Source organism: Oratosquilla oratoria, chromosome 24, assembly GCF_046742065.1.
Source record: "Oratosquilla oratoria isolate Oo_2021 chromosome 24, ASM4674206v1, whole genome shotgun sequence".
Classification (NCBI taxonomy): domain Eukaryota; kingdom Metazoa; phylum Arthropoda; class Malacostraca; order Stomatopoda; family Squillidae; genus Oratosquilla; species Oratosquilla oratoria.
This window is the reverse complement of record NC_134800.1, coordinates 8,811,297-8,831,390: the sequence shown is the minus strand read 5'-3', so window position 1 is coordinate 8,831,390 and position 20,094 is coordinate 8,811,297. Positions and strand designations below refer to the sequence as shown.

The following is a 20,094-nucleotide window of genomic DNA, read 5'->3' as shown; positions in this document are numbered from 1 at the left end:
GCTGGCATGCTACTTGCTTTTACTAATTCGTTTGAGCAGAAATGACTTCGGTTACGATCTTTTGTTCCTCAAAATTTCCAAATGTCAAATTAACTCTTGCGTCACGTAGCGAGGTGGATGACGAACTAAGAGAAGTTGAACCTAGAATACGAATGTTAGACTCGCATTGTTGAGATGTCCTTTACGGAAGTCTAGAATATTGTAACCAAAGTCGTTCCTACTCAAACGAAGTAACAAAAGCAAATAGCATGTTATGCTGGTGTGCCGTCATCTTTTAGGCAGTTCTCCTACTGCAACCCAAGTAGTTCTGCAGTTACGACACAGACTATTACTGCGCCTCAAGCAGAACTCTTCTTCGTCCCAAGGTCTCCCAGTACGACCTAACCCATTCTCCCGTTGCATCCCAAACACCTACAAAAGCAATTCTCTCTCTGGGAACACAGAGGCTCAACACACACTTCTGGGAACTTTGCGTCGTCACAGCAAAGAACCCAGTGCAATGTGTCCGTGCAATGCTCCATATCACTTTGCAGTGTCACGTGACTTCTGCAGTGATGTCGCTGTGGTACATATTTCCGAAGAGTTTGTGGTGGGAGAGGACGAGCAGGGGTTACTACCGGACCTCGCCGGGCACCTCTGCAAGTGGATGGTGACCGGTGGGGGTGGGGGGACGGTAGAGGATGAGGGAATGGTGGTCTGTGGGTCCTGGTGGGTAACGGCAGGAAACTATTAGTATTACATTACTAATGTGTTGATAATGTTACAATACTTTTTCGTTTTCTTTTATTCAGGCCCTCCAGAGCCCCGGCACTTATAAAATTGACACTGTACCCCAGGTGAAAAGAAAGTTTAAATTCCCCCCGCCCCCCAGGGTATTTGGCTAGTGGCTACTACTGCTACTAATAAAAACATTGCGCATCATCAAAGCTTAAATTGCTCCTCCCTGCCCGACTCCTCTCTCCGTTCTTTTGATCTCCAATGTGGCTACTGATTTCGTGCCTCTGAATCACGTCACCTCATCACCTCTCCTCCCCTCCCTCACTCGTTCATCCCAAAATCCATTTATACCCGATTTTGTGGCCACAGGTCTCTGTCACACGAATACCACTCCTGCCAAAGCCACCACAACCACCACTACCACCACTACCACCTCCTCCCCCTCCACCACTGCGAACACGACCCTCATCTGAGGATCGGTGCAGTGGCGCGACCACAAGGACTTTCAGTGTGCGTTCCGCTCCTGTGTGGGCTTGTGTCGAGTGTTGCTCGGCGTTGGATAGTTTCTAAGGGCGAGACGACCAGCCAATGTCGTCGCGGGTCTCTTCGTCAGGTGGGTGCTCGGTCGTCTGTTGTCGTCTGAACTCTCTCCAGACTTGACACCACACACACACATATATATATATATATATATATATATATATATATATATATACACACACACACAATATACCTTTCGTTGTTGTTGTTGCATCAATACTATATCATTAAAGATTATATCTAATTATAAGGGAGCTACAATACTACGTTATCAGAAATTATATATAATTATAAGTGAATCTGAATCTTCAACAACGAAGGATATATTCGCATAATCAAGGTATGTCGTGGGTCAGGTTCCGGTATTCGCATATGTACCTCATGCTCATAACAATGACGTGTTAGTGACGTGTCTGTGACGCCATTCCCAATCAATGGTTGTAGTGCACGTGGTTTCTTGCGGGAGTAAGAAGAGGAGAAGGAGGAGGAAGAGGAAAAGGAGGAGGAAAAGGAGGAGGAGGAGGAGGAGGAGGAAGAGGAGGAGGAGAAGGAGGAAGAGAGTATTAAGGGTATCGGGCAAGTGCCAAGTGAGGAGGGAGGGGGAGAGAAACATACACAATTGGCGACCTTGAACCGGAGGAGGAGGAGGAGGAGGAGGAGGAGGAGGAGGAGGAGGAGAAGAAGGAGGGTAGGAAGAGGAGCGGGATTATGAAGAAGAGGAGGGAAATGAAGAGGGGGAAGGAAAGAGGGAGATGAAGACGAGGAAGAAGAAGAAGAGGAGGAGGAAGGAGAGGACGAAGGAAATGACCGCATTGTAAAGGATAAGCCTAATTCCTTTAGCAGAGGGAGGCATCCAGGAATATTTTTCGGTGGGGGGGGGGGAGGCATGAAAATGGAAATTGAAAAGAGGAAAAAAAGATAATGCAAGTCACTTTTATTTACGTCTGTGCATTTGAAATGGACAGTGGAATGTTTTATTTATATAAACAAGGCCTCATGAATGATTGCAAATACTTTTGTTATGCTTGGTATAGTGATTACATTAATGATATAATTTATTACGAAATAAAATAGCATTAATTTAATCTGGTTCTATAAGAAAACAAAGTGGAATATAATTACTGAATACTAACAAGGATGTAATTAGAAAGTACACTGTTATGATTGTGTCTGAATTACAGTAATACGTATAACAATTTTATTTTTTTTAGTTTGCTTGTAAGTAAATATTGTGTAATGAAAAAAATAACAACATAATTTTTTTATCTAAAAAAGTACTTAACTATTAGTAAACAAAATTGCAAATAAACTAGAAACATCTCAATCGAACTGGAATGTTAATGTAATACAATATTAACATAAAACATTTCAAGCGCAAAATGTAATTTAACATTTACTTAGAAGTATATCGATGCTAGCATGCCGCTGCCTGTTAAAGTTTGATGGAAAGGCTTTAACAAGGGTGATGCAAGGTCAGCATATTAAAACAACAGGGCAGGACTCGCAGTAATGGATTTAAACTGGAGAAATTTAGATTTAAGAAGGAAATAGGCAAGAATTGGTTTACTGATAGGGTGGTCAACGAATGGAATAGACTTAGTAATCATGTAGTGAGCGCTGAAACTATCAGTTGTTTTAAGAAATGGTTAGACAACTTTATGGATGGGGATGACAGGTGGTGATGGATATGGAGCTGCCTAGCGTAGGTCTTATGGTCTTTTGCAGTCATCTTCATTCTTATGTTATGTTCACATTTTCCTAACGCGAACTTTTAAAGTTAGTTCAGCAATTATTTCTTCTTCGTTGGGCATCTTATTCCTGTGAATATTCACGAGTGCCAATCCCGAAAATCTTTCTTCGTGCATTTTTAACAGGAGATATGTTTTTAATTTTCTTAGGCAGCTGAAAATACCTTCAGCTGATGCTGATGTGTCAGGAAGAGTACAAAGAATCTTAACGAGCTGGAAGACGATGGGATAAACTACATCAAGGCTTTCAAGTGGCTGGACTTCTGACTATATTGCTGGGATTCTCTCCTTATTAATGCAACTCACATTTGCTGTGGTCCATTCACGGCACCATCTTCCCCTTGCTGGTCTGTCAGCGTTCCAGGCAGATCTTCTTTATAGAACCCAGTAGCTTCCTTCACCTGATCAAATGTGGTTTTGGTAAAATACTTTGGAATAAGATATTACAGGCGTAGAACTGTCTGGGTGTGAGTCCCGAATCATTCTCGTACTTGTTGTAACAAGTTATCCAAGGATAGCAAGCTTCTGAAGCCATCTCAGATTGAACTTATGCATTACTGTTGGGGATTTAAAACATTTGTCCTGAGTCCAAGTTCTGGTTAAGAAGTTGTAACTCTCCTCAGCATTTAAAACACTATTATTGATGGCTACAGTGGTGAGACCGATATTAGATTGATGGGAAGGCAGTGAGGACTGGACTCACGGCTAAAGACTATATATATGACTATAGGCAAGGTAACCAAAAATAATTTTATTTAATATCTGAAATATCCGATTTTAGTTATGGAATCGCTCGTTTGACCCTCCGAAAATACATTCAGCCATTCCCAAATCTTAGGAAATCCCTGGAGGCCTGAGTCCTGTCCCCGGATTCCCCTTCTGAAAATCAATACTCATACTTGGCCTGACAATTTTACTCTTTTTATCTATTTTTTATTTATCTATTTATTTATTTATTCATTTGTTTATTTATTTATTTGGCATATTGGGCAGGAGTCCGGGGTACTGCTACCCTCAGCAGGCGGGTCCCATCACGTCACGTGTACGGTATATGCCTGGGGCCGGGCGTGGCCGGGGGACCAGTAGGGGCGTGTGGTGCGTGGGATACAATTAATTATATGAAATGAATCGAGGCTGAGTGCTAGAGTCCTTACTCCGAAGAGCGAAGGAGGTGGCACGGTAAGAATTCCAGAACTTATACTCATGATTTTTTTTAACCGACTGTTACTGACCGTTAGTTTATTCAGTTTCTTACAAAGAAGGAAATTAAATCAAATAAGTAAAAACACTTGTTGAAAAAAGACAAACAAACGAAGATGTTGTATTTTATTAGAATTAGCCAGACGGTATTGTAGACGAAGTTATACCAGATCCACAGAAACTATAGCAGTCTATTCGATCACATTTTACTTATCTATATCTATCTATTTATCTATCTCTCTATCTATCTCTATCTATCTATATATATATATATATATATATATATATATATATATATGTGTGTGTGTGTGTGTGTGTGTGTGTGTGTGTGTGTGTGTGTGTGTGTGTGTGTGTACAACACTGAATGGGTCCCAGTGAACAGATATACATTTTTATCAACCACAATACACTTTAATTCTAAGCCATCAACATCGAGTGACTCGAGGAGGCCAACATGCAGAAATTGTAACGTGGTATACAGCCAATGACTCGAACCTGCGCTAGCACGTGATAAGTGTTAGCGACTTAACCGATTGCGCCATCAAGATATATAATATATATATATATATATATATATGTATATATATATATTAATATATGTGTATATACATATATATATACATATATATATATATATATATATATATACATATATTTATATTCATTCTTTTAGTTCTATATTTCTGGTGGAATTGAGTAGCTATGTTATCCTGGATCATGGTAAAAAGTTAATTTCGATAAAAGGCGACTTAGTAGTTTAATCTAAGAACCTGGTTATCAGACAGATTAGAGAGACTATGGGGGCAAAAGGTTTAAGAGGAAGACTTCTGGCCTTGTGGGAAAGTCCGTCCGCAGATGCCAAAGGGTCGGTGAAAGGGAACACTGGGAAGAATGAATATTAATGAGAGAGTGGGAACAGGAGAAGTAGGGAGGAGGAGAAGGAAGAGAAGGAAAGTGGAGGAGGAAAGAAAGGAGGAGGAAGGTGGAAAGGAAAGAGGAGAAATTTGTTAGTAAACAGATATGATGCGCGCCACACACACACAAGTTGTATGTGTGTGCGTGTAAGGCCACAACATTACCCATAGATCAGGTCATATATGAGCTCTGAGGTCTTCTCCAGGAGGTTAATAACTGTCGATCACGAGTCCAACACAGGAGCCAAAACCGTGGTGAAACAAACACACACACGCAGAGAGAGAGAGAGAGAGAGAGAGAGAGAGAGAGAGAGAGAGAGAGAGAGAGAGAGAGAGAGAGAGAGAGAGAGAGAGAGAGAGAGAGAGAGAGAGCTTGGATACAAGAGATTATATTGGGGCAATGGGATAATGGGCAGTGAGGTACTTTGTCCAGTCAAATGGACATATTGTCCGGTCAATTTGGCATATGTCCTAGTCAATGCTGCATATTGCCTAGTCCATGTGGTATATTGTCCAATTGTGATTCCGTTAAATACGGAAATACTTCAGCTAATGTAAGATGTTTAGCTACTAAACGATGATCTCATTTTTCGATTGTGTAGCTCCAATATACACGTCAAACGTAATGTCACATAGAATCGTTATCTAAAGCCAAAAAGTTGTCTTGGGTGTTTTTCTTGTTGAGTGTCGAGCCATATGCGGGCTGCACCTGACCTAACAAGTTAAACTCTGGACAGTATAAAACACTTGGCACGGGTACATCAAGTTAGATGCTCAAAAGTATTTTTGTACCCATGTCAACCCAAGATTTTCCGTGACTCTATGCAAATATATATTTCCTTGTTGTATTATATATACTATTTTATTATATATATATTATTTCTTCGAAGTCCTGTCGCTGTCCCTACGGCTTCCTCAAACAGCACAACATAAGTGTCTTTCAACCGTTAAATTATCGATACCGTCTCCAGGTTCCCGAGCACGTTTGTTTCTGAAGCTGAAGTGAGTTCTCAAGTCGGGGAGTTTTTCCCTAAGATGGGGGATTTTAGTTTTTTTTGGGGTGGGGATTTGGGTCACAGGTTTTCGGACTCAAACTGTTGGTATAACGATCTTTCTCAAAACTATATTCCTACAGATTCTACAATCTATATCATCTTCAGATCATCACGGTTTTTAAGGGTTACAGATAAAATTATCAGTGAAGGTGATTTAAAATTTTCTGCCTCTATCCTGTTTCCCCATAGATTCTCAATTTTGTCCCCCAACCTTTGCATGGTCGACGCACCTCAAGCCACTCCTGTCGGAACATCCATTATTCTGTCGTATACATTTAGTTCTTGTAATGAATAGTCTACAAGCGCCTTTGATCTAACGTTTCAGCTTGTATACGTTTATAAGTGTATCAACGTTTCGAAGAAAGCGTGGGTCATTACTCAGTGTCTTTCTCCATATTCCTGTAACATCTGTTCTCCATTTTTATTTTCACCAAATTTACCTGTTATTCCGTCCACCACATTGTTTCCTGTTCTCGTGTTTATGTTTCCAGCTAACTATGTTTTATCTCATTCATCTTTCTATCAGTTTACACATACAGTACATATGTATATATATATATATATATATATGTATATATATATATGTATATATATATATTTTTTTTTGCTTGTAACCGAGGAAATTATAAATCTATTCACGTGTTTTATGTGATTAATGTTGCATATATATATATATATATATATATATATATATATATATATATATATATATATATATATATATATATGTATATATATATATATAATTACTGCAACAAGAAATCATTTGAATAAGTCTCATATAATCCATGTTTGGAAGTTTGCAGTAGCGCAGAACTTGAATATAATTTTTTTTAACTATATGTATCTTCACTACGTAAGCTCATTTTTCCCTTCTTTGCTAAAGTACATATACTTATTTTCTTCTGGGTAACGTCATGCAATTATTCACCTGAAAGTGGAGGTCGTATGGAGAAGGGTTTTTATAGTGGTAGCGAGTTTACAGGCCTTTCTGTAAGACCAAAACAAAGCGTGGAAAAATGGAGACGGTTTATGACCTTCTTTTGTTGCTCGTTCGTGACCTGAATGGTTTTCATCGGAAAGAAATCACCCAGAAGCAGTCAGAATAAACGTATAAAGTTATGTATGGTATTCGCCATGTGAAGAGAGATGGAATATGAAGCCTTTTGTAAAAAAAAATACTAAGAACTCTGACGGCGCAAGTAGCAACGGTCGGCGTCGTCTTCAAATGTCGGCATTCAGAGATGCGAATCTATCCGCCTCCCAGTACCTTCCGTACCGGGTTTAACTTTTCTTTTTAATCTATCTGCCACCAGATTATTTCACTCACCTCCATGACAAGCTTTCGTCTGAGAATGGTTTATAACCATACTTGGTAAATCACTTCCTTACTGAGTGGTATTTATTTCATTTACGTTCTAGTTACTGTTATGGTACTTTATTAATTTCCGTGGCACCCAAACGGTAGTGTAAGGGTCGGCCCGGCATCCACGCCTTGCATGCGGGCAGTCCATTCTCCCAAGCTCAAACCTAAGTTACTAAAGGCGCGAAACTTACTGATTTAAGTAGTTGAGAATGGGGAAAAGTGTTTGATGTTTTAGGTTTCTATATTCTTAGGAACAGTAGTGAAAGAAACGAGGGATAATATTCTTAGTAATTCTCGGTATGTGTACACCAATGTTAACAACCTTGACTCAGCCAATTACTATCCATATAGTGTATTTAATTTCAATGTCAATATCCAGCGTTTCTATCCTCGAGGTGGCAGAGGGGAGACTGAAGGAAAGTAGCAGGAGGAACAGCAGAAGTTAAAAAATTATCAACACGTTTTTATTTTTTCAGATTGTTCTCTTTATCCCACTGGTATGGGTGGTTGAGGAGGATGCTGGGTGGGTTTGGGGATGGGGGCGATAGGAGCGGTCAGGGTGCAAGGAAGGAGACAGTAGTGGGGGGAGGTGACTTGCGGTTTGGGAGTTGCGAAGGTGAGGGTCAACATATTGTTGTATACAAAGGTGGAGGAGAGGAGAGACGATGAAGGGAGGAAGGTGATGGAGAGGGGAGAAAAGGGACGAAGGTGGAGGAAAGGGAAGACAAGGGGAAGGAAGGAAAAGGAAGACAACGAGAAGGGAGGAAATGGAAGACAACGAGAAGGGAGGAAAGGGAAGAAATCTCCTGGTTTTCAAGAACTATAAATTGAAAGCCAGTAATGAATTCCGAACGGTTTTATTCAATGTTGGACATTATCTTATAACCAATGACTCTCAACTTGAGGTTCTGGTACCCCCAGAAGTTTCCTGGGGGATCAAGAGAGTAAAAACAGCTGTCGTTTGGTGGATGCCAGACGATTTTATTCGGTGATGATATACGGTGTCTGGTCAGAGTACACAACTCAATGGCTAATCCTTTTACATGATCTGTTATTTCAAGCAATGTCGTTCTTCACCCTTTTGTTTTGTTTTTCCTTAAATACCGTTTTCTCTTCCACTGTCACATATTATATAACAAAATTTCTTTCTTTTCTTGCAACCTCTTTTTTCGAAGTAAAAAATATATAAAAAACTTTCATTAAGGAGTTGATTTAGCCAGTTACCTAAAATCAGTTTGTCGAATATTTTCATTTATGTGGATGAAAACCGAATTTCAAATATATTTGACAATTTTTATTCTTTTCCTTATGTTTGCAAACATATCTGGCCTTTTTCTGATCGCTTTTGATAAAACTGGTTGAAACTAAATGCCTGGGAACGTAAAGTCAGGTGCAAACATATGAACAAGGATCAGACATGTTTGCACGTCAGTTACGGAACACTTCTCAAGGTACATCACCCAACGCCTCTCACGATCCCTTCTTATATACGTTAATACCAAAGTCTCTGTCTATTACCTGGCAATGGAGGTGCACACACACACACTCACACACACACACACACACACACACACACACACACACACACACACACACACACACACACACACACACACACACACACACACACACACACAAAAGATCTTGTCATGGCCGAGGATATCAGAGGTTTCATTCTCAACACAAAACTGTCTGTGCTTATGGATTACTGTTCTGTGTCCCTGAGGAGCGTTGGGCTTCGATCTCGTCTCTGAACTACTGAGGGCCCAGGTTCGATCCCCCATAGGTACAGGTGACTGTCACTTGCCCTAGCTGTCCAGACACGTAGGGCAAAGGTGACGGCTTTGGGTGCAAACTCGCCCTCAAGATTGTCTAGACAACTAGAAAAGGAACCAAGAATGTTTACTAGCAAATAGATAATCTACTATCGTAAACATCCGGGTTTGACATATTCCAGAAATCTTGAAAAACATCTATTTACTGTTGCATTAATAGAAGAAATAAATTCTATTGTGAAATAACTAAAATATATAAAATATATATTAAATCGTCGACAATGAAAGCTACTGCATAGCTAAAACAAGTCGAGAATCAGGTTCGGATGTTTCCAGTGCAGAGTTGGGCGCGTTCCCGCGGGACAGGTAGTGCGTTAGTAACGCAGTAACGCAAATGTCAAGCTCTGGTTATTCTATGTTTTAGAATAGGGAATATTAATGTTGTAGTTTAGGTATTATTCTATTGAGAATATTCGTAAGAAATAAATACTTCTCCATTTCATTTTTTCGTCAAAATCAGTCTATAGGAAATTAAAATCGGTAACGCAATACATGTCCGGTGGTAACGCGCCCAGTTTTGTTGCAATGGTACATCCGCCTCCTGTTGGTGCTCTGAAAATTACAACCTCATCCCTCTCTCCCTCCCTCCCTCTCCCTCTCCCTCTCTCTCCTTTGCTCAAATACCTCATTCTTTACGCCTGCCCTTGCTCTACCGAAGGTGCATGGACAGAATTCTTTCTCAGCGAGTACCCCCTTCGCCTTTGGAATAAACTCAACAAGCCAAAACAATCTTTGACATACTGTAAAAGATATATGAACAGATAAACGAATAAACAAATAAAAATAAAATAAAAATCAACAAGGCACGTGGAACCAAAACCCCCAAATTATTTTTGGGAAAAAACTGGTCCTCACCCGTTGGGCAGAGGCGAGTGGTCTGAAGAAGCCAATATGGGTTAAATAGGATAGGTTGTCGGTAGCAAAAATAAATGAATAAATAAATGAATAAATAAATAAATAAATAAAAATAAAGAAATAAAATAAATATATAAATAAGTAAATAATAATAATAATAAATAATTAATAAAATTAAATAGAATATGTAAAATAAATAAATAGAAATAAATAAAATAAATGAAATACTACCCAATACGGGATGGAACCCATTTGGAATTAACCCATTCGGGAGTGACACTCTTTAATACATTTATTCTGGTGAACGTTAAACTATCTTATTCAGCTGAAGGAAATCCTGCCATTACTTGTGGGGATGCCATCTATAGAAGGGGGACAAGAACAACAACACCAAGTACCCCTGCACAAATGTAATTAGATTGTGGACTGTATACATTAATAGGAACTCACTCATGAAACAATAAATCTATGGAAATATATCTTCTGTTATTACTGCAGGAATAAAAAAAGTGGTATTTTAATCCCTAGCAGGAAAGGATTTATTTGCGGGTCAATTTAAGGTGCCCGCAGGATTAACGCGCATGTGCGAGAAGATGCGGGTCCCTGACTTCAGGCACGTAGGCGGTAAGGGCGTCTTCAGGCAAGTGTCGCCCACATGCGTTCTTCAGGAACTTGAGAACAAGACTCTGAAGGGCAAAGTCCCCGGGGACAGGCGAGAATCACCCCCCCAAAAAAAAAAAAAATATATATATATAATATATATATATACATACATGGGTCACATGAAGAATTGCCCCCCAGAACGCCCACATGAAAAATCGTCACCCCCATGAGATCCCATCTGAAGAATTGTCACCCCAGTACGCCGAATATCAACAGTGGAATAAAGGTTAGGTTAGGTTAGGTTGAATGAGGGTTATGCTCATTGTGACCAACTTATACAACCGAAGAATCGTAAACCCAGGATGGTGCCCCCCATGAAGAACTGTCACCCTAGGATAGCCCACGTGATGTTAGCTGGGGTGATGATTCTTCATGTGGTCCAAAATTATGTGTTCGAGTTCCCGGTAGTTTTGTTGCCGAAGGTCAATTAGAATCAATCAGGTTTCCGGCACACTTTGACATCTTACTCTCCAGCATGCGCACTCGTTCCCCCGTTTCCAGGAAGTACGAGCACATAGCTACAATCCGTCTCATAAAAGATTTTATAGATAAGAGATATCACCCGGCCGAGATTAGACGGTTCCTGCAAGGAAGTTAGGCTCTTGTTTCTACGACCAGTTTAGTCTGAAACGTGACACTGGCGTCTCTCTCAGTCTCACTCTAAGTGTCTTTCCTTTATTGTTTCATCACATTTATAAAGTGTAAGTACATCCCAGCTCACCTACAAAGTTCACTAGATATTTTTTTCTAACGTTCAAAGATATTTTTGGGGGATTCAGTGTCTATTTTAATGTTTCTAGGAAGTACCAACTTTGGGGTCGGTTGGGATGTGATACAAGTCTTCATGAATATAATAATGGGGGAGAATGCGAGAGACCATAAGGCCTACACTATGCACTTCCATGTCTACATGGTTACTAAGACTATTCCATTCGTTAATCACTCTATTGGTAAACTAGGTCTTGTCTATTTCCTTCTTAATCTTAACATCAGTCCAAATTCAATTTCCTCACATTCAAAACTAACCTAGTGCACTAGTGGTGTCATCGGCTGCTCTCGCATTCGCTTTGCTCTGGGTTCGAATCCCACACTCCTCTCCGATTCCCAGCAATACTGTTTGTTTCTTGTCCCAACATTTCAAGAGAAGTAAAGTTCTTCTTAGACTGTCTTCGTCCTAAGAACAGGATGCTGTACTCTTTCTTCCACCAAGTATCCGGAAATCTGACGCGACAACCACTTCGCCTACGTCATTGTGACGTATTCGAAATCTTCGAGAACAATACCATTTCAAACCCCCGCCCTTCCACACCACGTTCCACACTCATGCTGTATAGTACATTCCGTTAAGGGTTTATTAGTGTATGTAGCTACTCCATTACATTATCATCCTTATATATATATATATATATATATATATATATATATATATATATATATGTGTGTGTGTGTATACATACATACATATTATATATATATATATATATATATATATATATATATATATATGTGTGTGTGTGTGTGTGTGTGTGTGTGTGTGTGTGTGTGTGTGTGTGTTGTGTACGATTAAGTTTTGTATGATTAGTCAGTGAAAAGTTCATAGTGAGTGTACTGAATACACACACACATGCACGTGCACAAGCACGTGTATAAATACACACACGTACACGTACACACGCACTCACACACACACGCACGCACACACATATACACACAGGCAACTGCTTCAACCTTACCATTTTCAGTTGAGCTTCACCACGGGTCGGATGTAGTGTCTGCTCCGCGTTGTGCTCATATATACCCCGTGAATTATGAGACGCTGTTAACGCGAGTTGACATATATTAAGTGTCTCGTCATAAGAACTTGCAAAAAATACCGCGTGATTTGCACAAAGTGATTCTGCTAGTAAGAATACGTGTATAAAGTGATTCTACTACGAATGTCACAGAAAGAAAATAAAGAAAAGTACTACAACCTGAGTGATCTACATAGCCTCCACTTAGGTAAGATCAAGATAGTGAGGTGATTTTTTCCTCCTTCTTATACAACATACAATTTCATTCAGCTGAGGGGAAACTTTACACACCGAAGGATCAATTGAGTGGGGTGTGAAGGTGACGCTATGTTTAATAAAATCACATGACGGCAGCCAGGCTATCAGGTAGATTAACACTTGGTACGGGAAAGGCATATAATCATATCTCTTTTAACTACATGACAACTTTAGTCTGACTGTTGCCAGATGGTCTTATTCAACAGTGGGAAATCCTTCGTGTGACGAAAAGGTCAAATCGTTCCCGAGTGAGGTCGTCTAAACTCCGGGGCTTATCTAAAGATTGTTTTATCTTGCTTATCGTCGAGTGTTTCCATTCGACTGAAGGAATGACATGACATCGAAGTGATGAAGACCCCTTGCCATGACATCGAAGTGATGAAGACCCAGGCGATTTTATTTAGCTCATGGTAGGGTTTCTTGCACCTGAAGTGTTTCGTTACAAAAGGAATCACACACATCTAAATAAAATCGCTTGGCGGTGCCTAGACATCAAAGGTTAAGGGACCGTTTGGCATGGAAAAGGCTGATAAATGTTTAACTAGAATTAAATTAGCACAGTTGATTACTAAAGAGTTTAGGCACATTTCTAGCCTATATAGAATCTTTATTAACCTTTTCTCTGCACGACACATCCTAGGTCCTAGTCATTGGAGGTTTTAATGAGTTGTGGGGCGTCCACTCCGTAGGAGTGAAGGACAGGAGGTGCGCAAACGGGCGTTTCCGGTAACGAAAAAAACGGCTTCTGCGCAGTCATTCTGGGACAGGTGTTCCTTATCTCCCAACTACCTGCAGCGACCGAAATCGCTCTACTTCTGAGATGTCGTCTGCTCTTCTCTCTCCATCAATCATTTCTCATATTAAAATCGATTATGCTTCTTGCGTGGGCCGTACCATCATCCAGGATGTGTATTTACCTAATTATTTTACACAAGGAAGGATCTGTGTGCTTGGATTTGAGAAAGTGCAAAGTAGGCGCAAGATAAAGCTGTAATATTTTGATATATTTAAATACATATACTGATACCTTGATATATTGAATGGCGAGGAGTTAGCTATAGACATACTTTACTAATTTGTCTAGATTTTATCCGCTCATCCCTCCGAACAGTGTCTATTAGATAAATGTTTGCTAAATTGCGGACACCGTATTTGCGTATGTAAATGCGCGTTTCACTGTTACTGCATTAATATACATTTTTTTAAAACAAATATTTTTTTTTACATAATAGACACCGCATGGAAAAATATACTAAATATAGTCTATATACCAAGAGCTTTTTCCCCCTTATAAGGGAGGTAGCCAAGTCAGAGGCACGTAACTACTCTCACCCATTCCACTCCCATCCACCATCCTCATCTTAGCTCCTCATGGATGACGGGTCGTCCCTACATCTTGCCCACTGCTCTGGGTCAGAAGGAATCCACAGCTCATCCACAGCAAGGGTGCTTCACTTAATCGGCGACTCCCCCCTCCCCCCGCTCTCCGTCCCCTCATGCAGAGAAAGAGAAGACGGGGAGAAATCACTTCGGGCTGCGTCAAAATATCATTCACACATAAGGACCCCCTATCCCCTTCAATCCCCCCCCTCCCTTCCTTGCGTAACAGTATCATCTATATACAATCACTCTCCGAGAGTCCCTATCTCCTGCCTTCTCACTACCTTGCTCAATAGACATTCCCCTCTTGCTCAAAGCCTCCTTCACCCCATCCCATCTCATCCACGGTCGTCCCCTCAAGTTCACTCCCTCCACCTCTGCCTGCCTCACCTCTTTTACTAATATTTCATCACTCATTCTTTCCATATGTCCAAAGTATCCTTATAGTCTTTCATCAACCCTATTTGCCATCTCTTTTTCCACTTCCACTATCCTCCTCACCTCCTCGTTTCTCACTCTATCTAACCTTGTAACCCCTATCATAGTCCTCAGACATTTCATCTCAAACACATAAATTTTCCTCTCTACCTCTATTAAATTCGAAGTCTTTCCTCCTTACAATGTCGTCGGCACAATCACCCTTCATACAGTCTCCTCTTTGCACCCATTTCCAGATGGCCATTTCTCATAACACTTTTTAATCCCCCCAAGGCGTTTATTGAATACTAAACTACAAAAACTATATCTGCATAATGTCAATATAACATGGGGTATGTCTAAATGTCCAATATATGACGTTTATTAAAAAAATATATTCTTCTCTCCATGCGGATTAATTGTCTAACATAAACAAGAAAATTAATTAATTTCTAATTCCTGTACACCTACGCTCAGTTATAGGAGAATATAGTTACACATTTCCCTCTTATTTGGCTGTCCATCTATTCAGTTTCCTTTAATCTTTCTTTCTTTTAGTTTCTTTATAAATGTATTCAGCAACCATCCTCTTTATTCACACCTATTCAGTAACTCACTAGTGTATTAATCTATTTGTTATTATCGTTCATAATAATCCATTCATCTTATCTTTTTTCACTTAATGTTTTGATGCAAGTATTTGTGTATGTGATTTCTCATTTATTTACTTATTTCTGATGTTTGATACGTGACTTCGTATATTTAACTGCGTAATTTTCCTACCAGAGCGCCCTCTGCGATCTATCTGTCGTGAACCTTTGGCGCAAGACGTGGGGCAAGCTTAACATATCTATATCCTTTGATAAACGAGAACTCTATCCGTTATTTACAAATTCTGAGGTTCGGTGTCGTGTTTCGACAGAGGTGTAATCTTTCGAGACTTAGATTTTCCTTAAGCTGAATAAAGTCGTCAGGAGTTAGTCGTGACGACGTCGTTTAGATATTTTGTCTTGAATAACGTCAAATGATTTTATTCATGTGAGAGGTGGACCTCGTTGACGAAATGGATATGTTATGTCAAAGGATTACAAAGGCGGAGCATGCCGACAGGAGACCTTTTGGTCCATATCTAGGTCGGATGCGAAAAAAATCATAATAATAATAAATTAATAAATAAAAACTATAATAATGTAAATAACAAATAAAACACATAAATAAATGCATACGTATAGTTAAATAATGAACAAACAGGTAAATAGCAAATAATGATTAATTGACATATAACTAATAATAAATGAAAATCAAACAGACAAATGATAACAAAACAAAAACAAATAATATGAAATAAAATATAATCATTACAGCATCTTACTTAGGTGTTTATCTAAATGATTCTTAAAGCTTTGAACTGAACTACATTGCACTACCTGTGCAGGAAGTTTATTTCATTCATTGACTACACGGTTGGCGAAGTTGTTTCTACCTACTTCCAAAATGAATCTATTTCCGGACAGTTTGAGACCATTGTTTCTTGTCTGATTCACATTCAATGTGAAAATTCTCATTCAATGTGAAAATTTAATTCAATTTCATGTCATTTATGAACCCCGCCCTTCATAGACGATTTAATTACAGTACCAGGTCTCTTATCGCTACTGTCACTTGTCAATCCAAGGATGGATTGTCTTGATACCGAAATTAGTTAACAAATGTGGCTTATGTCAAGTACTACACAGCTTCAATCACTTCAAGTAGCGACGAAAAGCAGCTCACAGCCCCCGATCCTTCCGTCATATTTGTTTACATGTGACGTCATAACGTCTCAATCGCGGGACCAAAGGAGGGCTGCAGAATCGTGGAAGGAACGAGAGAGAGAGAGAGAGAGAGAGAGAGAGAGAGAGAGAGAGAGAGAGAGAGAGAGAGAGAGAGAGAGAGAGAGAGAGAGAGAAAGATGTCCAGTTTCCTCCTTCTCAGACCTTAATCAATAATTTAATTTTTGACTACCTTGAGGCTAGATAATGAAAACCTTTTATAACGGTCTGTGTTTCTCATGAGGTGCCTCAGAATTATGATAGGGGTTACTAGGCTGGATAGAGTGAGAAATGAGGAGGTGAGGAGAACAGGGGTGGAAAGGGAGTTGGGAGATAGGGTTGATGAAAGAGTATTGGGGTGGTTTGGACACATGGAAAGAATGAGTGAAGAAAGACTAGTAAAAGAGGTGTGGAAGGCAGAGGTGGAAGGAGTGAACATGAGGGATCGACCTAGGATGAGATGGATGGATGGGGTAAAAGGGGCTTTGGGAAAGAGGGGAATGTCTGTTGAGGAAGGACGGGAAGATATGGGTGAATGGAGAATGGTTGTGTATGGATGATTCTGTGATGCATGAGGGGGAGTGGGTGGGGGATGTGGGGTGAGGGAGTATGTATGAGAAATAGATTGACATAAGCCGAAGGGATTTCTCCCCGTCTTCTCCTCTTCTGCATGAGGGGACGGAGAAGGGGATCGCCGATTAATGAAGCGGCCTTGCAGTGGATGTGCTATGTCTTACGACACTGCTTCAGATCCAGGGATGATCCGTTATCCAGGAGGTGCCAAAATAAGAGGGAGGGAAGAGGGTGGAGGGGAGTGGAGTATGTAGGGGATGGAATGGATGGGAGTGGTTTCTATGCATTTTGTTTTTTGGCTACCCCCCTTGTAAGGGGGAAAAAGCCTTTGGTATATATATATTTATATATATTTCTCATCCTAGAGAAAGAGTTTGACATTGAGGAGAAACAAGATAGTGCCTCAGAGAAAGACTAGGGTTGGTAGAGCCATCTTTTGGTTTAGAAAATCCATCTAACAACCGATTGCATAGATCACAAAGATCACTGATAAATTTACACTTATAACTATAATATTTTTGTTTAGACCCGAAATCTCATTCATGTCAGACTGAAAAAAGAAGAAAAATTATAAGTAATAATAAGAATCATAACAAGAAAATGTGAAGAAGTATAAAAAATAAAATCGAAATAATGAATTATTTGATGAAAAAGAGAAATAGAAAATAACAATAGCAGCATTAACAACAATACTAGTATCAGTGATAACAAAGCATTAATTCTATTGACAGGTCATTGAATTTATCACAAATTACGTCCGCAATTCTATCTTGGCAGGAAATCGTTCTTGAGTACCTGATAATGTTGTCATTTCCTCGGAGCTCAAAAAAAAAAAAAAAAAAAAAAAAAAAAAAAAAAAATTTGCTTCTTCGGTAGTCACCTCTTCGATCCCCCATCAACCTCTCCCTTCACCGCCCCCCTGCTTCCATAGCAGGTGGTACTTTTCCTTTTATTATAATGTCGTCAAACGATTTTATTAAAACTTGGTCTTTACGTTACTGTAACCCTCTATTTATTACACACTAGCCAGAATAAAGACATTGAAGTCGATGTAATGGGATCCAAGAGCTATCCTAACATGCAAGGCACAGGTAGAAAAATGTTTCCATCATGCACAGAAATGAGATTTAGTGCATGACAATCAATTGCATTCAATCAGGCGTTACTTCACAACGCCCTAAGCGTTGCAAAATGAAATAATAATAAAATTAAATAAATTAATAGAATAAAATAACATTTAGATAATAACATGATAATAATAGAATGCTGTAATGATTATAATTTATGTTATATTATTTGTTTTTGTTTTGTTATAATTTGTCTGTCTGATTTTCATTTATTATTAGTTATGTCAATTTATTATCATTTACTATTTACCAGTTTATTTGTTATTCAACTATACCTATGCATTTATTTATGTATTTTATTTGTTATTTACATTATTATAGTTTTAACTTATTATTAATATGATTTTTTTTTCTTTTCTTTTTTTTTCTTTTGCATCCAACCTAGATATGGATCAAAAGGTCTCCTGTCGGCATGCTCCGCCATTGTAATCCTTTGTAATCCTTTGAATCGAATAATAAAATAAAATAAAACAATAATACAACAACAAAACAGAAATAGATTACAACAAAATAAAACAATAATCAAATAAGAATAATAAAACGTTAACCAATGAAAAACAACAATGAAAAAGTAAAATGATCTATTAATAGAATGAAAAATATAACATGATAAAGAGGGTTTAATTTGTCATACCTGAAAATTCAGCATCAATTCTGTAATTCACTGTACCATGCAGAGCCATATTTCATAAGAGTCAAATATACATTTTCTTTCTCGACCAAAAACTATTTTGTGACTAATTTTTTTTTGCATTTATGTCGATTATTTATTGAATTAATTTATTTATTCGTTTATTTATTTGTGTATCTGTTTATTTGTTCATTATATGGGATTTATAGGATAAATGAACGAATCTTAACCGACAGGGGAATAGAAACCACAATTTTATAGGATTAAATGACATAAGATTTGAGACATCTGAGGGTCGGGAACGGGTTTCTAAGAACTTATAGAACCTGTGACAAGAGGCCACTGTAGTAAACACAGACTCGGTAATAAAAGTTGCATCACCAAATATCCAGATCACGATTTGGCAACAACATTCTGACGTCATTTCCTGTCCCAGATGATACGTTTCAAGGCTACGTTCCCATCAATGGTAGCCCAAAAGTAATCAACATTTATTCATATATATATTTATCTATCTGTTTGTATATATATATATATATATATATATATATATATATATATATATATATATATATATATATATATATATATATATATATATATATATATATATTACTTTATTCATTAATTTGTTTTGGTCTGGCTAATCATAAATTGCTTTGTTTAGCAAAACCTCTTGTTATTAAAGTGTTCCACAGCCATCTTTATTAGCCCTATCAGGTCCATGTCTATTAAGTTTTGTTGATTTTTCGTTTGAGCTCAGACGAATTTCCCATATTTCAATTACTTTGTTTTTTTTTTCTTCTTCGTCAATTTGATACACAATTTGCGTGCTGGATGCCAAATCGAAACTACATCATTTCTTCTTCGTTTCAGGCACTGTGTAGCCGCAGGAACAAGAATTTTCTCCTCAGACAACGAAAGAAGAAAACGTCGTTTATAAACTCGTCGACTGAAGAACATCGAAGATAAAAGAAAATGGGAGCGTCTGCGGCCAAACCCACAGACGGCTCGTTGCAGATGACAGTCTGGGTGCGCACAGGGAACCAGCTTGGGGCGGGAACGAACGCTAATGTGACACTTAGGTACGGTATAGTATCATATGTAAATCAACAACCTGTTCCTGCGATGTATTAATCATATGTAGACTAACAGCCTCCTGTTCTTATGGGTTACTGTCATATGTAGATCAACAACCTGTTCTTATCATG

The 20,094-nt window shown here is 38.8% G+C and overlaps 1 protein-coding gene across 3 annotated transcripts in view; it reads left to right on the top strand.

Moving 5' to 3' along the window:
- The first annotated feature begins 1,173 nt into the window (after nucleotides 1–1,173).
- The window catches only part of LOC143038426 (polyunsaturated fatty acid 5-lipoxygenase-like), a 94,500-nt gene continuing 75,579 nt past the window's right edge, over nucleotides 1,174–20,094 (top strand). The window contains exons 1-2 of one of the 3 annotated variants that reach the window (XM_076207596.1): nucleotides 1,174–1,330; nucleotides 19,760–19,968. In XM_076207596.1, the coding sequence (XP_076063711.1) occupies nucleotides 19,862–19,968 (107 nt within the window). In that variant the 5' untranslated portion in view covers nucleotides 1,174–1,330; nucleotides 19,760–19,861. Of the gene's footprint in view, nucleotides 1,331–11,481; nucleotides 11,595–12,635; nucleotides 12,895–19,759; nucleotides 19,969–20,094 lie in introns of those variants that run through there. The other 2 variants (XM_076207599.1, XM_076207598.1) reach the window with 2 other exon arrangements.